The sequence below is a fragment of the Staurois parvus genome, unplaced genomic scaffold (assembly GCF_062004578.1).
Source record: "Staurois parvus isolate SC_StPar_1 unplaced genomic scaffold, SC_StPar_1.0 ptg000137l, whole genome shotgun sequence".
Lineage (NCBI taxonomy): Eukaryota > Metazoa > Chordata > Amphibia > Anura > Ranidae > Staurois > Staurois parvus.
This window is the reverse complement of record NW_028317933.1, coordinates 3662243-3685710: the sequence shown is the minus strand read 5'-3', so window position 1 is coordinate 3685710 and position 23468 is coordinate 3662243. Positions and strand designations below refer to the sequence as shown.

Below are 23468 nucleotides of genomic sequence, written 5' to 3'. Positions count from 1 at the left end.
TATTTATGCTCTTGTGTCATCCAACCCACTTCTGTGACCTTCTTCGATATACCCCCCGGGGGGGGAACAGTCATGTCATCCCACCTGTCTTGGCTTACAGTACTCCTGGACAGGCCCAAGCCCACTACCTGCGTGGTGGGAGGAAGGACCAGTGGTGTTGCTGGACCATCCTGAAGACTACAGATAAAAAAAGTAGGTATAATTGGGTTTAAAAAAATGGTGGTAGGGGGTGGGGCACAAAAATGCTTGAGATGGGCTTTACAAAAATTAGTGTAGCACAGCACCCCTATCCCGCCCGCTTCTCCTGTCACCTCAAAGCACCTCCTTTTATCCACCTCCCACCCATTTCACAATGCTTCCCCCACCAACCTTTTTTTGTTGATTATAGCGTCTCCCTTCCACCAACCTCACAGCCCTTACCTTGCACCTGTCTTGCCCACCACCTATAATGCCCCCCTCCCTCGTATCTTATCCCCCTATTCATAGCACCTTCCTCCCACCTACCTTGCCTTCCACTCACAGTGCCTTTTTCCTACACATTTTACTTTCTGGTCACAGTATCTTCAACCTACCCAATTCATCCTCCCCGACTCCACTGTGATAACTCGCTCCCCTCCAAACCTGGCCATTCTGGAGCTGGCACATTTTTGCTAATCTATTATGACTTTGTATGTATGGATGCCACACAGTGGAACATCTATTATGTGTGCTGTGTGTGATTCTCGGGATCTGTTATTATGTCTGAATGGACATCTGGAACTGATTTTTGCCATCTGTTGAAATGCACAACTTGTAATATCTGCTGAACACCTCCTTTTGTACCCCCTTTTTAAGGCATGCCCCTAAAACTATTTAACCGTTGCTTGTGCCGTTCATTAAACTGCATTTCTGTGACCACATATTTAACACTACTTTTTAAGTATTTTAAAACATATTTAAAACAGAACTCCATCCTTTCCTGCACAGTCCCTTTAACAAGCAGGTGTACTCTTTTCAGAGATGTCCAAGATGAAGCTGTTCTTCCTTTTTCTTTATTGCCTTTATTTCTTTTCTCACTATAGATTAATGATGCTCTTTCTACCTTTGCAGCAAGTATTTGTTCTCTGAAAGCTGCCGTGCTTCTTATACCATTGGGAGCATTATCTTATTTATTTGGGTAATTTATGCGTTGTAAAAGGTCTTTTCCGTCACATTCTACATCAGGCATGCACGTGTGACAGTTAAATTGCAGTGATAACGCGTATTTACAAATTGCACCTGAGGATTTCACTGGCAGCGGCTGTTCCATGAGACCTAGATATACTCTGCTGCTGTAGGAAATAAATGATCAACAAACCTGTTATCTTAAAGAATTATCCCAGGCATGGCTATATTTTACATATTGGACCAGTGTAACTATATATATATATACCATATCTGGCCGATGGCCCTGACAACTGGAACTCACTATAGTAGACAGTGCTATTTCAATGATCTGCACTTGCTTCGGGGTCCTATGCTGAGGCACTCCTGCTTACTGAACACAGGAGGTCAGCCACTGAGCTCAGGGGCCATTCAGAGAATGCTTTGCACTTTCTGAATGAATGCAAAGCGTTCTCTGATTGGAAGAGGCTCAGTGGTAACGTCACACCATATCAATCAAATGCTATTACTCATGAGCTAATATGGTGAATTTCTATAAATAGGTGAAATACAAAAAAGTATATATAAATAAAAAAAAATAAAATTAATAAATGTGTCTTGAATCAAAAATAATAACAATTAAATCACATTATACATGCACAAATAGGTTCACGAACACATCACACCAACTCATAAATAGTGTCAGAATCTATATAAAAACAAACAACTGTGCTGCGCTCCTATATTGATGTAAATAAACTATAAAAACAGTGTAAGTCCTTACAATATATTATCCAAACAGTACACACAATTACTTGAATGATCCCTTTAGGATATAGAGAAATATTAGTGTAATAACATTATTATGTGTCCAATATCAATAATAAAGTGAAATCCTCCTTTTCTGAGAGATGGGTACAAATAGGTGAATTCACTCCAACATATAGATGATTGCGGTATATACAGTATGAAGCTCAGTTATGCGCTCACCTCCATTTTCAGCCCAAAAATACAGGCTAAACAAGCTGTTTATCCTAAAAGGATAAAATGTGCACTGATGTTCACCACCTTCTTTGAACGTGTTCACAGCGTGATTTCCTGATTATCCACCTGGTGTCTCTCCTCTCATTACTATCCTATGCAGATCTGTGGATGGATGGATATTTCCTCCTCACCTCCAAGGAGAATAATCCTCCTAGATCCACTTCAGAAGTCTCCAAGGGGAATAATCCTCCTAGATCCACTCCAGAAGTCTCCAAGGGGAAGATTCCTCCTAGCTCCACTCCAGAAGTCTCCAAGGGGAATAATCCTCCTAGATCCACTCCAGAAGTCTCCAAGGGGAATAATCCTCCTAGATCCACTCCAGAAGTCTCCAAGGGGAATATTCCTCCTAGATCCACTCCAGAAGTCTCCAAGGGGAATAATCCTCCTAGATCCACTCCAGAAGTCTCCAAGGGGAATATTCCTCCTAGATCCACTCCAGAAGTCTCCAAGGGGAATAATCCTCCTAGATCCACTTCAGAAGTCTCCAAGGGAATAATCCTCCTAGATCCACTCCAGAAGTCTCCAAGGGGAATAATCCTAGATCCACTCCAGAAGTCTCCACACATATAATGCCAAAAAAAGAACAAAAGATAGTGCTTTACCCTTATAAAACACTTCATTGCATAGCCATTGTATTGCACTCACATTTTAATAATTAAAACAAGCCTTAATGCATATCTCCTTGTGGGCACCGCACACTAGCTGTACTCGCCGTATAGAAGCCGACTGGGTGTGGTGACGTCAGAGCCCCTCTCCATGCACACCATGCATCTTGTCCAATCAGAGAACGCTTTGCATTCATTCAGGAAATGGAAAGAATTCTCTGAATGGCACCCATGCAGATCAGCCAGCTTCCTGTGCTGAGAGTGCAGCTGGATGGCTGCTCAGCACAGGACCTGGAAGCAAGTGGAAATCACTGGAGTAACGGTCAGGCCAGGCATGGTTTATCCACTTCTGGACCGCCACCTATAGCTTTACTGCTATAGTACATATATGTACGTGGTCCAGCATTTCCAGCATTTCCGTGATCTTGCACGTCTGCCACCCCCGTGCTGTTATTTCCAGGACCCGCTGATCAGCTGAGCGAATGACCGAAGAGAGCCTTGTGTTGGTAAACAGCACAGGACTCTCTGTAGACAGCAGTGATGTGGCTGTTTTTTTCTATCTCTGCAAAGCAGGGAGTAAAAACAGTCACATCACTTAATAAAAGCAGCACATACTACACACTGTACACTTGTTAGGCATACAGTTAACCCTTTCATTGCCCCTAGATGTTAACCCCTTCCCAGCCATCAGCATAGGGACAGTCTTAACACTGAACACTGTATTCGTGATACTGGTGATGTCAGTGTCTGTTCCTTCCACAAAGTGTCAGCTGCCCGCCGCACTTTCACAGTCCCACTATATGTCACTGATCACTGTTATTACTATAATAAAAAACAAATTCCAGTATATATACCATAATTTGTAAACTTTCACACAAACTAATTAATATACTTTTATTGGGATTTTTTTTTTACCAAAAACATGAAGCGGAATATATTTTTGCCTAAATTTATGAATTTTTTTTATTGGATACGTTTTATAGAAGAAAGTAAAAAAAAATTGTTTTTTTTGTTTATATAATAAAAAATAACTAAAAACCTAGTGGTGGTCAAATACCACCAAAAGAAAATACTATTTGTGTGAAAAAAATGGCATAAATTGTATTTGGGTACAGTATTGCATGACTGCGCAGCTACCAGTTAAAGTAGCACAGTGTTAAATAGCAAACAATGGCCTGGTGATGGCGGGGGAGAAATCTTCTGGAGCTTTAGTGGTTAAACATAGTTACATTGGTCCAAGCTTGAAAAAAGTAACTATAATATAGCCGTACCCAGAGCATTCACAGACCCTGGGTTATAGGCTGGTACTTTCAGGTGACTGAATGCTGGCAAAGATTTTGAGGACACATCCCCTGAGTGTCCCCCCTATAACCGTACCCTACTATGTGAGTTCTCAGTTTCCGCTAGTGTCCTCTTTTCCTTTTATGGACAAATCATTCTTTGCTCGTCCAGTTTATTATTTTATATTTGGATTCTTCAATGAACTCTTTAGTCAGCTTTCCATTGTCTACTAGCACAACATTAAAAGCAGTGTATCCAGTTTGGTAAAACCTTGTGTTGTACCTGGATCCTATGCCATGGGAAGGGCCTGTATTGTTGCTCCAGGCACTGGATCTTGCACATCAGTATATAATAAGTAGTGAAAAGAAAAGTGCGTTGCCCCATTCAGATCATTTCTTTCAATTTCCAAGTGATTAACACTGTTTGTCTGTTTTATGTATTGGCTCATTCAGGGGCGGACTGACCATTTGGAAACTCGGGCACTGCCCGAGGGCCCAGGGTCAGTAGGGGGCCCCATGAGATGCCCCTGGTACCTTTTTCATAGGCATTTTTGAGTTTGGGCAAGGACACAGGGGCCCCATGATCCCCTATTGCCCGGGGACCCCATGAGTTGTCAGTCTGCCCCTGGGCTCATTTTTCCTCTAAAATGCATCAGTATTTTTGGGGGGAAATAAAAGAAAGGAGAAGCTGAGCATTTAACTTGTTTTCTCAAATATAAAATGTATTCCTTTGTTTTACTAGATCCAATGTGGTTGTCCATCAATCTTGGTATATTGACGTGTATTGAATGCTCCGGTGTCCATCGAGAGCTTGGTGTCCATCACTCCCGAATCCAGTCACTGTCATTGGACAAACTTGGGACCTCAGAGCTTTTGGTAAGTAGTAAATAGAGCTGTTGTTCCTACATTATTGGTATGTGAATGGCATGTGCACACTTTCCTTTGTCACAACTTTTATAATTACAGCAGAATTGAAGCACACTGTATTTTTGTATTTAGATTATTTGTCACTATCTGCCAAAAAAAAAGTAAGCAATGTGATAGGTTGAAATGCACATCACACTGCTCCCTACCACAGCTAACACTGACACTAGCCTGCATTGTAAAACTCTGTGTGAACCTAGACTAAGAGTTGATTATGTATGTATGAATGGTACATGTTACAAGCATTTGGAAATCCAACTGTATGAGAAGCTAAAATCTTGCTTTATCATATATGCTTTGTCTTTTCAGCTCGCCAAAAATGTTGGTAACTCTGGATTTAATGACATTGTAGAGGCCGGTCTCCCTTCTCCGACAATCAAACCTACAACAGACAGTGCAATGTAAGTACATTACACTCTAGTTCACTATATTGTGTATCATTCTGATGCTACTTTATTGTTTAATACAGGATAATGTGTACTTGGTGGACTCCAGTGGCTAAATCACTTAGTAGTTTAAAATAATTCTTGGGAACTCCTTAACCTCCCTGGAGGTATTCCTGAGTGTAGCTCGGAGTAAAGTTTCAGCACCACAAGCGGTAACCCCGAGCTACACTCGGGAATACCCTGCAGCGCTGCTCCGGGATCTCTTCTTCTCTTACCTTGTCCTGCACTCCCGCGATGTCCCTCCTGCAGTGTCCCCGGCAATGTCCTCCGGCGGATGCCAGCATCTGTCTTCTGGGTTCCGTTCCCTGTGACGTCAGGACGCACGGGGGACGGAACGGCAGGAAATTAAAAAATGTGAAAAAGTGACATTCACTAAACTAAATATTAAAACATTCCTGTATCAAACCATTTCACATACATTTTGTCCCGAGTGCTTTGTCCTGTGCCCTGCCTAAATTTTTACTGTTCTTTCTGCCTGGAAACTGAGAAATGTCCATGGCGTCCAAAAAGCGTCCCTTTAGGTCAAAAGCGGTTTTAGACCGGCTAGAGAACAGCGATAGTAAATTAGAACTACTTGCAGAATTGAGTGATAATGATTTGTGGGGAAATTCATCATCAGACACTGAAAACGATTTTGCGACTTTGCTCAGTGATGTGCGAACTTGGCGTATATTTCAAATTTCAGTGTTTTTTGTTTGATTATATTATTGAATTAAATTTATTATTATTATATTATTATTTTTTATGATTATTTATTAAATTATAATATAATGATTTTCGTTTTTCAAATTTTAACATACCAGGAATGTGTACTAGACTCTTGTTCGGACAGATTTCAGTGAGTTATTCTTAAAAATTACAGGCCTACAATAAAAAAAATACATATTTCCATGCAAAAAAATTTACCACTTTGAGCACAGAAATATGGACATAATCAGACCGCTAGGGAGGCTATGATAAATAAGGCAGTGCAGCGTACAGTGGGTTCATCCAGAATTTGTAGTGTTAGTATGTGGTCACACCCCTTTAGCACCTTCTGGATTATAGTCATGTAGAAGCTATTGGGATTTGAGCACAGGTATATCTTTCCTTTGCTTAGTAAGATATTATTATTATTCATTTTTATTATATTATTTATATAGCACCAACTGTTTTATGCTCTTGCAGTCATAGTGACTCACTAAGTGCATAATGTGGAGGAGCTGAAAATGCGCTACAGTAATAGAGTGTCTCCTTATGTCTTTGAGTGCTTACCCGTGAATATGACAAATAAATACATAGAATTTAAACATTCTGGCTAGTTTGCGAACATTTGTAACATAGTTAATCGATAGCACTAATGTAAAATATATAGCAAAATTCCAGCTTAGTCACTCTTCTACTGCTCTAGCTCAAAACCTAGGTTCTCTTTGCTCAGCTGATTTTGTTTTTTTTATTTTTAAGGTGCTATTCTCACTTTATGTTGCAGGTTTACATCTATTTTAAATAATAATGATTTTAAAGGCTAATTTGTTTTAAAAAAATAAAAAACATGTTATATTTCCCTGCTCTGTGTAATGGTTTTACACAGAGCAGCCCCAATCCCCTTCTTCTCAGGTCCCCTGCAGGCGCTCCTGGCCCCTTCCCTGTCGAGTGCTCCCAAAGCAAGCCACTTGCTATGGGGGCACCTCCCGAGCTGGCTCTTTGTGTCCATAAGACAAACAGAGCACTGCTCAGCCCCACCCCCTGCTCCCTCCTCACTGGCTGTGATTGACAGCAGCAGGTGCCAATGGCTCCCATTGCCGTGTCTCAGCCAATGAGGAGAAAGATAGAGACATGGGAGAGCCATTGCTCTTGTGCACATCAGTGGATCGAGATGGGACTTGGGTGAGTATTGGGGGAGGTCTGGTGGGGGATGCCGCACACAGAACGTTTTGTACCCTCTTGCATAGGATGTATGAAGGTAAAAAATCTTCAGCCTTTACAACCACTTTAAGAAAGAATCTTTCTAATATTTATTTTATTGTTTAATATAGAACTGGCCACAAGTCCACAGTCCATTACAGAGACCATTTAACCATTCACATCTAAAATATACATTACATATGAGGGGCATTCAAGTCAATCCGAGACTCTTGAGTTTATATAATAAAAGAACTGCATTTATTTTTCAATATACTCCCCTGCTACATTGATAGACTTATCCCGGTATTTAACTAATGCCTGGAAAGCTTCGGCATAGAAAGATTTGTCAGTACGCCTGAACAATCCTAGGACTGCCTGCTTCACTTCATCATCATTGTGTTCACCGTTCGCACAGAAAGATTTCACAACAGGTTATGTGCCGATTTATGCAGGATCAGGCGTTCCATGTGCTAAATATTCACAGATATGACTGCTGTGGGCTGGGAACCACCACGGCTGGGATTGCCACCGACAGACGTTCGGCCATCTTTGAAACGTTTATGCCATTCAAATGCCTTACTGTGGCTGAACGTCTCATCACCGTACTGTGCTTGAAGTTTTCTGTAGATATCCGCAGGTTTTATGCTTTAGTTCACAAGAAACTTCATCACCACACGGTGTTCCATCCACACGCTAACACTGTTGTCTGCCATTTGGATTACCAGTTTCTGGACTGGCCTGCGACATGTGCACCACCTATCAGTAGTAGGACCACACATGTAGTACCGCCACGCTAGCATCCCTCTTTATACCTGTAAAATGAAAAGTGCCGGTTTGACTTGAACACCCCTTGTAATATACCAAATTTTCTGGCGTATAAGACGACTTTTCAACCCCTGAAAATCTTCTGAAAAGTCGGGGGTCTTCTTATACGCCGATGCGAGCCGGTGTCAGGGCGGCACTTTTTCCTCCTCCAATGGACACTAAGTACAGGGGTGGGCAGAGGGGCTGCTGTACCTTACCTGGCTCCGGTCCCACGACGATCCGGTCCAGGAAGCGCGGCTGCTCCTTCTTTCAGTTCGGCCGCTCGATGGTCACGCTACCGCTCGGCTCCGCCTCCTCGCCGGTGATTGGGCGCCAGCACTGGAAAGGCACACAGGCGACCAATCACCGGCGAGGAGGCGGAGCCGAGCGGTCCCGCGAAAATCGAGCGGCCGAACTGGAAGGAGCAGCCGCTCCTCTCCCCCACTGACACTAACGATGGGGCACTATTCTTCCTCCACACTGACACCAACGATGAGGCACTGTTCCTCCCCCACTGACACCAACGATGAGGCACTGTTCCTTCCCCACTGACACCAACGATGAGGCACTGTTCCTTCCCCACTGACACCAACGATGAGGCACTGTTCCTTCCCCACTGACACCAACGATGAGGCACTGTTCCTCCCCCACTGACACCAACGATGAGGCACTGTTCCTTCCCCACTGACACCAACGATGAGGCACTGTTCCTTCCCCACTGACACCAACGATGAGGCACTGTTCCTCCCCCACTGACACCAACGATGAGGCACTGTTCCTCCCCCACTGACACCAACGATGAGGCACTGTTCCTTCCCCACTGACACCAACGATGAGGCACTGTTCCTTCCCCACTGACACCAACGATGAGGCACTGTTCCTCCCCCACTGACACCAACGATGAGGCACTGTTCCTTCCCCACTGACACCAACGATGAGGCACTGTTCCTTCCCCACTGACACCAACGATGAGGCACTGTTCCTCCCCCACTGACACCAACGATGAGGCACTGTTCCTTCCCCACTGACACCAACGATGAGGCACTGTTCCTCCCCCACTGACACCAACGATGAGGCACTGTTCCTCCCCCACTGACACCAACGATGAGGCACTGTTCCTTCCCCACTGACACCAACGATGAGGCACTGTTCCTTCCCCACTGACACCAACGATGAGGCACTGTTCCTCCCCCACTGACACCAACGATGAGGCACTGTTCCTTCCCCACTGACACCAACGATGAGGCACTGTTCCTTCCCCACTGACACCAACGATGAGGCACTGTTCCTCCCCCACTGACACCAACGATGAGGCACTGTTCCTTCCCCACTGACACCAACAATGAGGCACTGTTCCTTCCCCACTGACACCAACGATGAGGTACTGTTCCTTCCCCACTGACACCAACGATGAGGCACTGTTCTCCCCACTGACACCAATGATGGGGCACTATTCCTCCTCTCCACTGACACCAATGATGGGGCATTATTCCTCCCACTGATACCAATAATGGGGCACTATACCTTCCACTGATACCAATGATGGGGCACTATTCCTCCCACTGATACCAATGATGGGGCACTATTCCCCCACTGATACCAATGATGGGGCACTATTCCTCCCCCACTGACACCAATGATGGGGCACTATTCCCCCACTGATACCAATGATGAGGCACTATTCCTCCCACTGACACCAATGATGGGGCACTATTCCTCCCACTGACACCAATGATGAGGCACTATTCCTCCCACTGACACCAATGATGGGGGCACTATTCCTCCCACTGACACCAATGATGGGGCACTATTCCTCCCACTGACACCAATGATGGGACACTATTCCTCCCACTGATACCAATGATGGGGCACTATTCCTCCCACTGACACCAATGATGGGACACTATTCCTCCCACTGACACCAATGATGGGGCACTATTCTCCCCACTGATACCAATGATGGGGCACTATTCCTCCCACTGACACCAATGATGGGGCTCTATTCCTCCCACTGACACCAATGATGGGGCACTATTCCTCCCACTGATACCAATGATGGGACACTATTCTCCCCACTAATACCAATGATGGGGCACTATTCCTCCCACTGATACCAACGATGGGGCACTATTTCTCCCACTGATACCAACGATGGTGCACTATTCCTCCCACTGATACCAATGATGGGGCACTATTCCTCCCACTGATACCAATGATGGGGCACTATTCCCCCACTGATACCAATGATGGGGCACTATTCCTCCCACTGACACCAATGATGGGGCACTATTCCTCCCACTGACACCAATGATGGGGCACTATTCCTCCCACTGATACCAATGATGGGGCACTATTCCTCCCACTGACACCAATGATGGGGCACTATTCCTCCCACTGACACCAATGATGGGACACTATTCCTCCCACTGACACCAATGATGGGGCACTATTCTCCCCACTGATACCAATGATGGGGCACTATTCCTCCTACTGACAACAATGATGGGGCACTATTCTCCCCACTGATACCAATGATGGGGCACTATTCCTCCTACTGACAACAATGATGGGGCACTATTCCTCCCACTGATACCAATGATGGGGCACTATTCCTCCCACTGACACCAATGATGGGGCACTATTCCTCCCACTGATACCAATGATGGGGCACTATTCCTCCCACTGACACCAATGATGGGACACTATTCCTCCCACTGACACCAATGATGGGGCACTATTCTCCCCACTGATACCAATGATGGGGCACTATTCCTCCTACTGACAACAATGATGGGGCTCTATTCCTCCCACTGACACCAATGATGGGGCACTATTCCTCCCACTGATACCAATGATGGGACACTATTCTCCCCACTAATACCAACGATGGGGCACTATTCCTCCCACTGACACCAATGATGGGGCACTATTCCTCCCACTGATACCAATGATGGGACACTATTCTCCCCACTAATACCAACGATGGGGCACTATTCCTCCCACTGACACTAACGATGGGGCACTATTCCTCCCTCTGACACTAACGATGGGGCACTATTCCTCCCTCTGACACTAACGATGGGGCACTATTCCTCCCACTGATACCAATGATGGGGCACTATTCCTCCCACTGATACCAACGATGGGGCACTATTCCTCCCACTGATACCAATGATGGGGCACTATTCCTCCCACTGATACCAATGATGGGACACTATTCCTCCCACTGACACCAACGATGGGGCACTATTCCTCCCACTGATACCAATGATGGGGCACTATTCTCCCAACTAATACCAATGATGGGGCACTATTCCTCCCACTGACACCAATGATGGGGCACTATTCCTCCCACTGATACCAACGATGGGGCACTATTCTCCCCACTGATACCAACGATGGGGCACTACTTCTCCTCCCCACTGACACCAACGATGGGGCACTACTTCTCCTCCCCACTGACACCAACGATGGGGCACTATTCCTCCTCCCCACTGACACCAACGATGGGGCACTATTCTCCCCACTGATACCAATGATGGGGCGCAATTGCTCCCACTGACACCAATGATGGGGCGCAATTCCTCCCACTGACACTAATGGTGGGACACTATTCCTCCCACTGACACCAATGATGGGGCACGATTCTTCCCACTTACACCAATGATGGGGCACTATTCCTCCCACTGACTAATGATGGGGCACTATTCCTCACACTGACACCAATGATGGGGCACTATTCCTCCCACTGACACCAATGATGGGGCACTATTCCGCCCACTGACACCAATGATGGGGCACTATTCCTCACACTGACTAATGATGGGGCACTATTCCTCACACACTGACACTAATGATGGGGCACCATCATTGGTGTCAGTGGGAGGAATAGTGTCCCATCATTGGTATCAGTGGGAGGAATAGTGCCCCATCATTGGTATCAGTGGATGAAATAGTGCCCCATCATTGGTGTCAGTGGGAGGAGTAGTGCCTCATCATTGGTGTCACTGGGAGGAATAGCACCCCATCATTGGAATACCATACTGAAATAGCATACCATATTGAAATCAAATCTGATGTTTTTTCATTTTTATTTGGTGTGCGTTGGAAGAGGGGTAGTCTTATACGGCGAGTATAGCTCAAACCCTATATTTTAACAGGAAAAGTAGGGGGTCGTCTTATACGCTGGAAAATACGGTAATTTTATATATATATATATATATATATATATATATAAAAAGTGCTAATATACTAAATAACACAAATAAATACTACTGTCCAAAAATTATATTGTCCACAATAAAAAATAAAATATAATCAAATAAAATAAACAGAATAGACAAAAATCCTCCAGAAAGACAGTCCGCAAAAAGGCTTCCAGCCGAATGTAGATCCAGTGATTATGGAGATCGAACCTCAAAAAAAGAGAGAACTCACATAGTGTGATACCATAAAAACGCGTAAGTAATATCAACATCACTGCAAAACGCATGTGAATCACACTAAACCACACGTGGTGACTCATGCATCTACATTCGGCTGGAAGCCTTTTTGCGGACTGTCTTTCTGGAGGATTTTTGTCTATTCTGTTTATTTTATTTGATTATATTTTATTTTTTATTGTGGACAATATAATTTTTGGACAGTAGTATTTATTTATTAGTGTTATTTAGTATATTAGCACTTTATATATATGTATTTGGGTGATACACTTTTTGGGGTGAAAAGTGTTTAGGTGCAATTGGGGAATTATTTAAAGGGTACACCTTTCATTTTTTGTTATTCAATTATATATATATGTATATTGTTAAGGAAAGGAACCCTCTGTGTCTAATTATCAGGGCTCAGCGAAAAGACTTTATAAATTCCAAGTATGTACACTGGTTGTACACAAAGAGAAGCAACACTCACCCTGTGGCACGGCTGCATGAACTTCAAGAGGCTGTTCAATTTAAGGATGTGTATGCACTGATCCAAGCTTATGCTGAAAAGGTGGATCTAACCGAGCCAATTCCACAACCGGCACAGGTAACATTTGAATGATTTATTATGGCGGATCATTTTTTATCAGCAGATTCAAAAGTTTGACTTGCAAAACGATTACCATGTAAGTCAATTCGATTTAATTTACTTACATGGCAGTCCTTTAATATTTATAGTCTGTCCAGACTTATTACAGGGTTCCCGTAGTCTACAAAAGATGAAAACATCTTTTCCCTCCCCTAGTGGTATAGGATCCAAGCAGGTTACTCTACAACCACACACACCCAGCATGAATACCCAACAGACCCTCTTAATTGATCATGTGATCTTATACTTGCAAAGGATCATATTTAATCTCCAGAATGTTACCTTGCAAAATAACAAAAACTTTTATTTGTGTATTATGGAAAGCATGGTTTGTTTGTTTTTTTTGAAGGTAGGTGACAAGGAGGGCTGTATCACTACTATAAGCTGCTATTATCCTGTACAGTGGGATAAGGCAGTGTTGGCCTCCAACACTGGATGGACTGTGTGATCAGTAGTAGCCCTCCAAACAGGATCTCTTTTAAGTGAACCATAGGCCAGGCTTTGGCCATTTAAGGATTAGTTCACCTTTGGCGACATGTAACATGTTCCCACTGCTGCAGCCACTGCATTCTGTCCTCTCTCACTATGACACCAGTACGGGGAGAATTTCCCTGTACTAGCTGTCAATTTTTGAAAACCGTGTGGGGCTACGCCCACACATCCACGTCATTATTCACAGAGTTCTGTCAATTAATGAAGTACAAGTCCCAACAGCCGTTGCAACTGACAGCTTGTGGTTTTCAGTGAACTACCATGGCTCTGTTGAGCGCTCTGATAGTTCATTGAGTCTGTCAGACTGTATCTGCTTGCCCATACGGGATGTATGAGCACAGGGATACACTGAAAGGTTTGCAAGAGTCTTGCATGGCACCAACAATCTGCTGATCAATGATGCAATGCTTTCCAGGCTCCAAAAAAAAAATAGTAAATGCACATTTTTTCACCTGCAAAAAAAATGGCCTTTTTTTTTAAGTGAACTTATCCTTTAAAGTAGCTGTAGGTGTTGTGGAGTAATTAATCTATAAACATCACAAGAGGGTCTCTGGAGCCCATACATAGTCTTTTTTGAATGGCTCAGAGCACCTGTTTGTTTACGTTAGAAGTCTGGCAGGTTGCTAAGTTCCATATGCTGTAGGAAGCTAGGGAAAATGAGCTGCAAATTCAGTGCCTGTGTTATAAATGGAGGATGAATTTCTCCAAGTTGCTGCAGCTATATAGGTCAAAGATGGCTTATTTTTAAAGTCATTTTACTACTTATTAAGAATATGCCATCACTTAAATGCTCATAGTCTGGCCGCAGGTGCACTTTGTGTCCACATTTCATGATACATTAGTTCAGCCATGTGTGCAGGCTTTTTGTTACTGCCTACAGTCTAGGATCAACCCTTTTCTCTGAAGAGTTCCACAAAATATGCTATATGTGTTTTTAAAGTCAAATTTCATGTTTAATTCTCACTTAACAATATTTTTGAAGGAGGCTGGTGAAACCATTCTTCACTTGGCGGTTTTATTGTCAGACCGTACATCTTTACACATTGTGGACTTTTTGGTGCACAACAGGTAAGCTGCCTTTCCATTGCTCTTCCATTCTACCTAACAATGTCTGAAAATGGTAATTTTTATATCTGAATGATCAGAATGTTGCACTATAATCTTCATATATAGGTCAATGTTAAAATACATGACGATGTATAGTACATACCCATGATATGTATTAAGGCTGTATCAGGGTTTGCATAGTATTGATGGTTTTAATGATAAATATTTGCCTTCTGTTTTCCCACAGTGGGAACCTAGTGAAGCAGACGGTCCGAGGCAACACCCCTCTCCATTACTGCAGCTTGTATAATAAAACTGAGAGCATGAAACTCTTCCTGAGAGCCAAAGTCAATGTAAAGATCAGTAAGTGTCCACTAGGTGGCAGTAGATAAGTACTTTTTATGCTCCTGATGGGATTTTAAAGGGAAAACTGTATTTGTTTTATATTCCTTATAAGCATTTATATAGCACAAACAGTTTACAAAGCATGTTACACACACACACACACACACACATATATATATATATATATATATATATATATAGTAGTATAAAGCCCCAAAAAAAGGCACAGCACTATACACTCAAGCAAATGACAAAGTCCGTAAAACATAAATCATCAGACCAATATTATGTGCAAATTCATAGCCATGCTCAGTGAGTTTGTGCTATAACCAGGGGCAGACTGACCATTTGGGAACTCGGGCACTGCCCGAGGGCCCGGGGTCAGTAGGGGGCCCCATGAGATGTCCCTGGTACCTTTCATAGGCTTTTTTGGGTGTGGTTTGAGTGTGGGTGAGGACACAGGGGCCCCATGATCCCCTATCACCTGGGGGCCCCATGAGTTGGCAGTCCACCCCTGGCTATAACAGTAATATTACAGATACTTTTTTAGCACCATCAATTTCCGCAGCGCTTTACATGTATATATTATACATTCACATCAGTCCCTAACCCTCAAGGGGTGTACAATCTAAGTCCCTAACTCACATTCATACACACACAGACTAGGATCAGTTTAGACAGGATCCAATTAACCTACCAGCATGTCTTTGGAGGGTGGGAGGAAACCAGAGTACCCGGAGGAAACCTCTCAGGCACAGGGAGAACATAAAATTTAAAAAAATTTCAATTGCCCCCATCCTCCCATGCTCACACACAAATGAAAGTGCACCCGTTGATACCACACGCATATGAAAATGGTGATTACAACATACATGTGAGATATCGTGGCAAACGTCAGAGTGAGAGCAATATTTCTAGCACCAGACCTCCTGTGTAACTTTAAACTGGTAGCCTGTAAAGGCTTTAAAAGTGTTGGCTATGGAAAATGTAATTTACCATAGCTTGTCACCATTTTATGGACGTGCATAATTTCAAAGTGTGAAGTGTTTGCTATGTATTTACTTGGTGTAACATCATCTTTTATAATTTTATTAAAAAAATGGATATTATATTGTGTTTGTGTTCACTAAAATTCATTAAAGTCTTTTTTTTTTCCTGCAAATTCTTTTTTAACCGCGGCACAAATATCGAAGACATAAAAAATTGCAACAGCTACCATTTTATTCTACAGGGCCTCAGCTTAAAAATATATATATAATGGGAATTCTAAGTAATTTTCTATCGAAAAAATGCAGATTTTCACATATGTGAGAAATGTCAGAATTGGCTTGGGGATCAAGAGGTTAAAGTGATTTTAAAAATTGTAGCACAACCCATTCAGTTTAAAATAGAAAAGAAAAGCAAAACAGTTGTGCACAGATATAAAATACATTATAAATACCCTTTTCCCCTTCTTTTTTATAAGTGATAATATTCCATGTGTTCTCAGCTTCATAAGAGCTGGGGGGAGGAGAAACAGCAGCACACTGATATTCCCAGTGAATGGCTGTGCAGGGGAGGGGGTATCAGGACAAGTCTGATCAGTGGAGGAGAGCAGGCTGAGTTCCCAGCACAGCTAGAGAACTGACCACAGTGTGTTCTCCTGCTTAGTGTGGTCAGTTTTTAATAGGAAAGCAGAGGGACAGGCAGCAACACCAATGATTTCACACAAAGGTAGTAATACAAAGAGAACAGGATACTTTTTCATACAAGTACATGGTGTCTGTGTATTTACTGCTTGTACATACTGTATTTGAAAGAAAATATAAAACTTGTTGATACTGACCATAATAAATAAATAAAAATATTATAAAACCACTATACATTTTTCCCTGAGCACATTATTGGGTAGCTGGAGGTCTTTTCTGTGTCCAGGCCTGCAGACCCATCTATTTTTACTGTCTATAAAGATTTTTAAACAGCTGGAACCCCTATTTTTTTTTCTTTATACAAACAAAAACAATGATCCTTCCTTTAGCGCAGTGGTTCTTAACCTGGGTTCGATCGAACCCCAGGGGTTTGGTGAGTCAGTCTCGGGGGTTCGGCGGAGGTGAAGACCCACACCCGACTCATATGATTTGTGCAGTAAATATTCATTATTATGTTTTTGTTTTTGTGTGAAAATCATGCTTTAATGGTTTTGTTCTTTGTTCTTAATGGTTTTGTTCATTTTGTGCACCTATGTATAAATATATACCTAAATATATACCTATGTTTTGAATTTTAAAAATCATATTTTATTTTTCCAATTAAGAAGGGTTCGGTGAATGCGCATATGAAACTGGTGGGGTTCAGTAACTCCAACAAGGTTAAGAACCACTGCTTTAGCGGCTGGAGTCCATCTGTTCCCCTCACAAAAAGAAATGGTAATGATAGAAGCACTCTCAAAATAATACGTTCAATATTGTCTCTGTATAACTGACAATCAGACTTCATACATCCATCTACTTCTTCCTGTGAATCCAATCTTCCCATACAGTGGTCTCCATGCTTCTAATCCTGCCCAATGTGCTGACATTTATAATAAAAAACCATATGTGTATTAGTTCACCAGTGTTCTTCTTTATCTACCTTACCCTTCATATACTTGCTGTATATCCAATCAATTATTTTCAGATTCACGCCAACTCATTGGCTCCTTATGTCTGGTACTGCAATGGTCGTATCACATGAAGATCCACACAATTTCACCCAAAATACCAATATAGTGCAGTACTGTTTTTTTAAAATCTCTCCCAGATAGAAAGCCACTCACATTGTGCATTCCCATTAATATCCATAGAAGGATCCACCAAGTGTATCACCTCGACAAAGACACTCCAAGCTCCTTTCCGAACTTCGAAAAAAAAAGGTGCTTTTAATAAACGATTCCACTTTCTTCCTGCTCTTTGCCAGCCTGACTTGTGCAAATGATCCCCAAAAAAACAGACTAATATTGCTTAAAAACAATGCATGAAAGTAAAACTTAAAACCACTCACATTTCCATATCACCAAAATAGTGCATATCCCTTTAAATGATACAGATCCACCGCACACAAGTGTTTAATGGTGTCACTCCATGCACTTTACCAGATCAACTCCTCCACTTTCAACAGTCCCCTTCTTAACTCCAGTTTCTGTCCAGGGTTGCCATGCAAGAGATATCATGCAGAGACCATAGTGTAATAAATCCTTATAAAACCATATTTTTATTAAAATGTATGCACTTACAAACATTCAGTGTAAAAAACAAATGTTTGTAACCACTTCCAAAACGGCTGCTGCAGCACTTCCATTGTGATTGCGTCAATTCCAGTATCTGATGTCACTTCCGACCGATTTCGTCATCAAGACGACTTTCTGAGGCTGAGACACACCCTTGGAAGAAGTCTTGATGATGAAACCAGCCCCAAGTGACATCAGACAGCCATTTTGGAAGTGGTTACATCTGATTTTTGGTTATACAGAGAAAATATTGAACTTATTATTTTGAGAGCTCTGGTCACTTCTATTATTATCTTTACTGCCTGCTGGATTGGTGTGCTTTACACAGGGATGTGCCATTATAGTATCAGGTATGCGTGTGACAAGAAGCGACACGTAGCAGTACAATAAACGGCAATCCATGCCATACTACTTCATTAAAGTGATAGTAAAGGGTTGGCTTTTTAAAAAAATAAATAACAAGCATGTCATACTTACCTGCCCTGTGTAATGGTTTTGCACAGAGCAGCCTCAATTCTCTTCTTCTGGGGTCCCCTGCCGACGCTCCTGATTCTTCCTCCTTGACCAATGCCCCAATAGCAAGCCGCTTGCCATGGGGGCACTGGTGTGTGCTCGCTCTCGAGACCTGCTCTATGCGTCCATAAGACACATAGAGTTGTGGGTCAGCTCCACCCCCACTGTATCCTCATTGGATCACTGGCTGTGATTGACAGTAGAGGGAGCCAAAGGTTGTTTCAGCAAAAGAGCAGAGTGAGTCCCAGGACAGCTGAGGCTCCAGAGCACATCGCTCAGTGGGGGCTCAGGTAAGTATTGGGGGGGCTGTGGGGAGAGCAGCACACAGAAGGTTTTTTACCTTCATGCATAGAATACATGAAGGTAAAGAACTTTCAGCCTTTACAACCACTTTACCATGACTCTCCTGCGGCTTTAGGGTAGTGCTGAGACACAGTATATAGATCTGCAGTAGCTCTTAAAAAATGTATATTGTAGTTTTTAGTTCACAAGGTAACTTTAAATGTTTTCAGTCTGGAAGACTAACCTAAGGCAATATATGTATAGCTATCTAGGGGCCATGGCAGAGTGTTCTAATATTCCTATTCACCCCACCTATATTGGCTGACAACCCTGCCTTAAAACCTTCCCCATACTCGATTCAGCAAGGTTGTAGCCTCAGTGTGGTACAGACAGGCAGCATTTAGAAACTATTTATCCATCCAGTTAAAGTTAGGGAGTGGATCATCTACTACATATAAAACAGATCATTTGAAACCAAGGCTGGCTGAAAAATTAAATCATAATTACTCCCCTTGTTGCCGAGAGATAAAAACTCGCACACATACCATTTATTACATGTGTTTAGAAGGCACACTAGAATCAAATTGGTTTGGTTGGCAGGCATGTGTCCCATACCCATGTTGATTTTGAATAAAGAACACGTTAGCCTGGAAATTCTGTCCAGATTTATAGCCTTTACTGATTTTCTTGATAGCTGGGCAAGTCCTGCACCAACAATGGGGTCGAAGGTAGATTGGTGTCTTCCTTGATTGTTTCGTTGGGCTTTGTGTTCACTTTTTTCTTTTTCTTCACAGAAAATGAAGCTGGGGAGACCGCGTTGGACATTGCCAGACGGCTAAAGCACACCCTTTGTGAAGATTTGGTAATAACGTTTAGAGAGAATTCCATGCATAACCTATGTGATTGCTGCAAAAGCTGTCTTACAATATAAACAAATTGAAAATGACTTTTTTTTTGTTTGTATTTATCCATAAGTTTCTTAAATTGCTAAAAAGAAATGTAGACAGAATTTCACAGAATTATAGCTTTCTTCCTCCATTTCTCCATTTAATTGGCTCAAGACCTATTTCAGAAGTCTCTACAGAGCTTGAAGCTTAATTATAGGCAGTCTGTAACATGGAATATGTCATCCCAGCAATGCCCTTAGGCTTAGAATTTGTATGCTTTAAGACTTGGTTCACGCTGCTATGACCCCAAAGTCATACGACTTCCAGTGCGCCTTTGAGTTGTGCCTTGCTTGAGGCCTAATGCAACTTCAATTCAAATTGGATGTTTTGTGACTTTGGCAAATCAAAACAATACAGAGCATGAGACACATTTTTGAACTTTAACACTGTCTGAAGTTGCAACTTCACAACGTCCTTGTGACTTTTGTGATTTTTAACATTGCAGTCTATGGCATTATTGTAGCAAGGAAGACACAGAAAAGTAGTGCAGGAACTGCTACTGCTTTGTTGCAGCGACTTGAGTCACAGGAATGAAGATGGCACCCTATGAAATCAATGGGGTTTATTTACTAAAACTGGAGAGTTAAAAATCTGGTGTAGCTCTGCATAGAAACCAATCAGCTTCCAAGTTTTATTGCCAAAGCTTTATTGAACAAGCTGAAGTTAGAAGCTGATTGTCTACCATGCACTGCTACACCAGATTCTGAGTGCTCCAGTTTTACTAAATCTGCCTCAATGTGTTTTAATTTGTCATATGAGATGTACATCACAGCAAGTTGCATGAGAAGTCACAGCAATGTGAACCAGGGCTAAAGGGGTAATACCATCCAAAAGGTAAACCACTTAGTCTCTTAAAGACTCAGATTTTGTTTTTTTTTATTGTCTATTCACACAAACAATGTGAATGGAGGAATCCTTTCTGCTGAATCAGCTGAATATTTATACATCTATGACCAGCTTTAGTTCTCTAAGGGGTTCTGTTAGATTCCATTCTTGGATCTGCATGCCTTCTGTGCCCATTTTAAGGGGCTCCCACTCTGTCTGATGGATTTTTTATTTATTTTATACAATAAAGAATGTATCAGGAGGAGCTGGTACATGCAAAGTTGGGCAGAAACATCCAAAACTCCCAGGTGTACAGAAGCAGAGTCAGGAATTATGGCAGGGTGATCTTACTGTTGGAGTATCCAAGACCTTTAACCACTTCCCGACCGGCCGTTGCATATAAACGGACGGACGGTGGCACTGCAGGGTCGGGTGGCCGTCTATAAACGGCCTCCCCACACCCTGCTTGTGCGCGCTCCCTGGGAGCGCGCAGCACCGCGATCTGGTGCCCGCTGTGTCCTCCGGACACAGTGAAACACCGATCGTCGGACGGGACCTCTGTACGAGGTCCCGATCATGTGATCACTGATTGGCCAATCAGTGATCACATGCAAAGTAGTAAGCAAGATGTCACTTGTGACATCATTGCTTACTATGTGTGAAATCTGTGAATGATCACAGAGGTCACATGGTACAAGCCTATTCACAACAGGCTTGTACCATGTGACAAGCTGTGACCAATCACAGCTCAGTCAGTACTTCTCAATGAGTGCATGAATGCACACAGAGAGAAAGAGAAATGATTGCTTTTACATCCTATATGGGTGTAAAAGCAATGTGTAAAAAAAAAAAAAAAATCTTCATCACCCCCCACAAGTAGTACAGTGTCACCATGGTGACACTGTACTGCTAGGGTGACAGTATGTAAAAAAAATAAAATAAAATAAAAAATAATAATATAAAAAAATAAAATAAAAATGTAAAAAAAAATGTTTAAAAATTATAATTTTTGTTATAAACTAATTTGGATTTTTTTTTTTTTACTAAAAAGATAACAGAATAAATTTTGGCAAAGATTTATGATGAAATATTATTTATTTGCAAAATTTTATAAAAAAAACTTTTTTTCAAAATTTTTGGACTTTTTCATTTACATAGCAAAAAAAATAAAAATCCCAGCGGTGAATAAATACCACCAAAATAAAGCTTTATCTGTTTCAAAAAAATGGTAAAAAATTCATTTGGGTACAGCGTTGCATGACCGCGTAATTGTCATTCAAAGCGTGATAGCGCTGAAAGCTGAAAATTGCCCTGGTCAGGAAGGGGGTAAAAGTGTCCGGTCTTGAAGTGGTTAAGAACTATATTTGTTACTTTAGTTTATCTTTCCGTTGCATCTCATTTACCCACCTTCCATATTGCTTGTTTTATCTCCATTAGCTGCTGCAAGCTCAGAACAATCAATTTAATATGCGTGTTCACGTGGAATATGAGTGGCGTCTGCGCCAGGATGATATGTATGAAAGTGATGACGATCTCGATGAAAAGGTAGGAGAGATCTTTCAAAGTCTGTTTGTAATCAACTGCATCAAGATGCATCCATGCGGTCACCTTGCGGTGGATATGCACCGTGGTGACAACACTTACTGATTGGTGAAGATAAACTCTAAAAAGGGGCAAAAACGTAATCCTGGGCTCATTATATTGGTTTCCTTTCAGCTGGGCCCCGTCAAAAAGGAGCGAAATCTGCGGCCATACAGTTGCTTCCAGTCGCCCAGTTCTCCGTTTCCAGACAGAGGACCTCCTACATCATTTTTAAGACGGGCTTCACAGGTGTCTCAGGACTCACGTTATGATATAGGAAGTGGACAGTTGAATACTGAAAATGCAGGGACTCCAACAACGCCATATACACCACCTCTGCCACCCCGTAATCCTATCAGAGGTACAAGATCTATCTATCTATCTATCTCTCTCTCTCTCTCTCTCTCTCTATCTATCTATCTATCTATCTCTATCATGTGTACCTAGGTCAGCAATATTTGCCTATTCCATATCCATTTCCAGTTAGTTAGTGCTTAAAGGAGAAGTTTGGAGTTCTGAATAAGAATAAACATTCATACTGACCGCTACAGCTGCAGCATCTGTCCCCCACCAGCTCTAAGACCGAAATGAGCGATCACATGACCACTGATGCTCAGTTATTGGGGGCTGTCAGTCACCACTCTGTGCTCTGCCTTCCCTGCGCTCACTGGAGCGCTGAGCTGGAGAGAGGGCTGGAGTGGCTGGCTCAGGCTCCCAGCAACACACTGAGAGGCTGCAGAGCAGGCATTTAGGTAGATCCCAACATTATTGTCAGGATCCTTTCAGAGCCTAGAGCGGTTCTGTGATGTCAGCTGACAGTAGGCTTTAGCTGATTCTTGGTCAAAACAGTGCAAAGATAAGTGCATTCATGTGACCCAGAAGAGACGTATGGCCAAAACAGCTTTGGCCATACTTCTTTCAACTTTCCTTTTTGTTAGTTGAAGGTTATCGGTATGCTTAGGCCCATCCTGTTTATTAAGAGAACCTGTCACTTTGTCCTGAATGGCCAAAAA

At 42.5% G+C, this 23468-nt stretch overlaps 1 protein-coding gene across 2 annotated transcripts in view; it reads left to right on the top strand.

Moving 5' to 3' along the window:
* Positions 1-23468, top strand: part of LOC149465755 (arf-GAP with SH3 domain, ANK repeat and PH domain-containing protein 1-like) — a 260620-nt gene that overhangs the window by 215185 nt on the left and 21967 nt on the right. For both annotated transcript variants that reach the window (XM_089673263.1, XM_089673262.1), the window contains exons 15-22: positions 4794-4927; positions 5285-5376; positions 12951-13137; positions 14654-14739; positions 14966-15081; positions 19897-19964; positions 22312-22419; positions 22591-22816. In XM_089673263.1, coding sequence (XP_089529389.1) covers positions 4794-4927; positions 5285-5376; positions 12951-13137; positions 14654-14739; positions 14966-15081; positions 19897-19964; positions 22312-22419; positions 22591-22816 — 1017 coding nt within the window. The remainder of the gene's footprint in view (positions 1-4793; positions 4928-5284; positions 5377-12950; positions 13138-14653; positions 14740-14965; positions 15082-19896; positions 19965-22311; positions 22420-22590; positions 22817-23468) is intronic.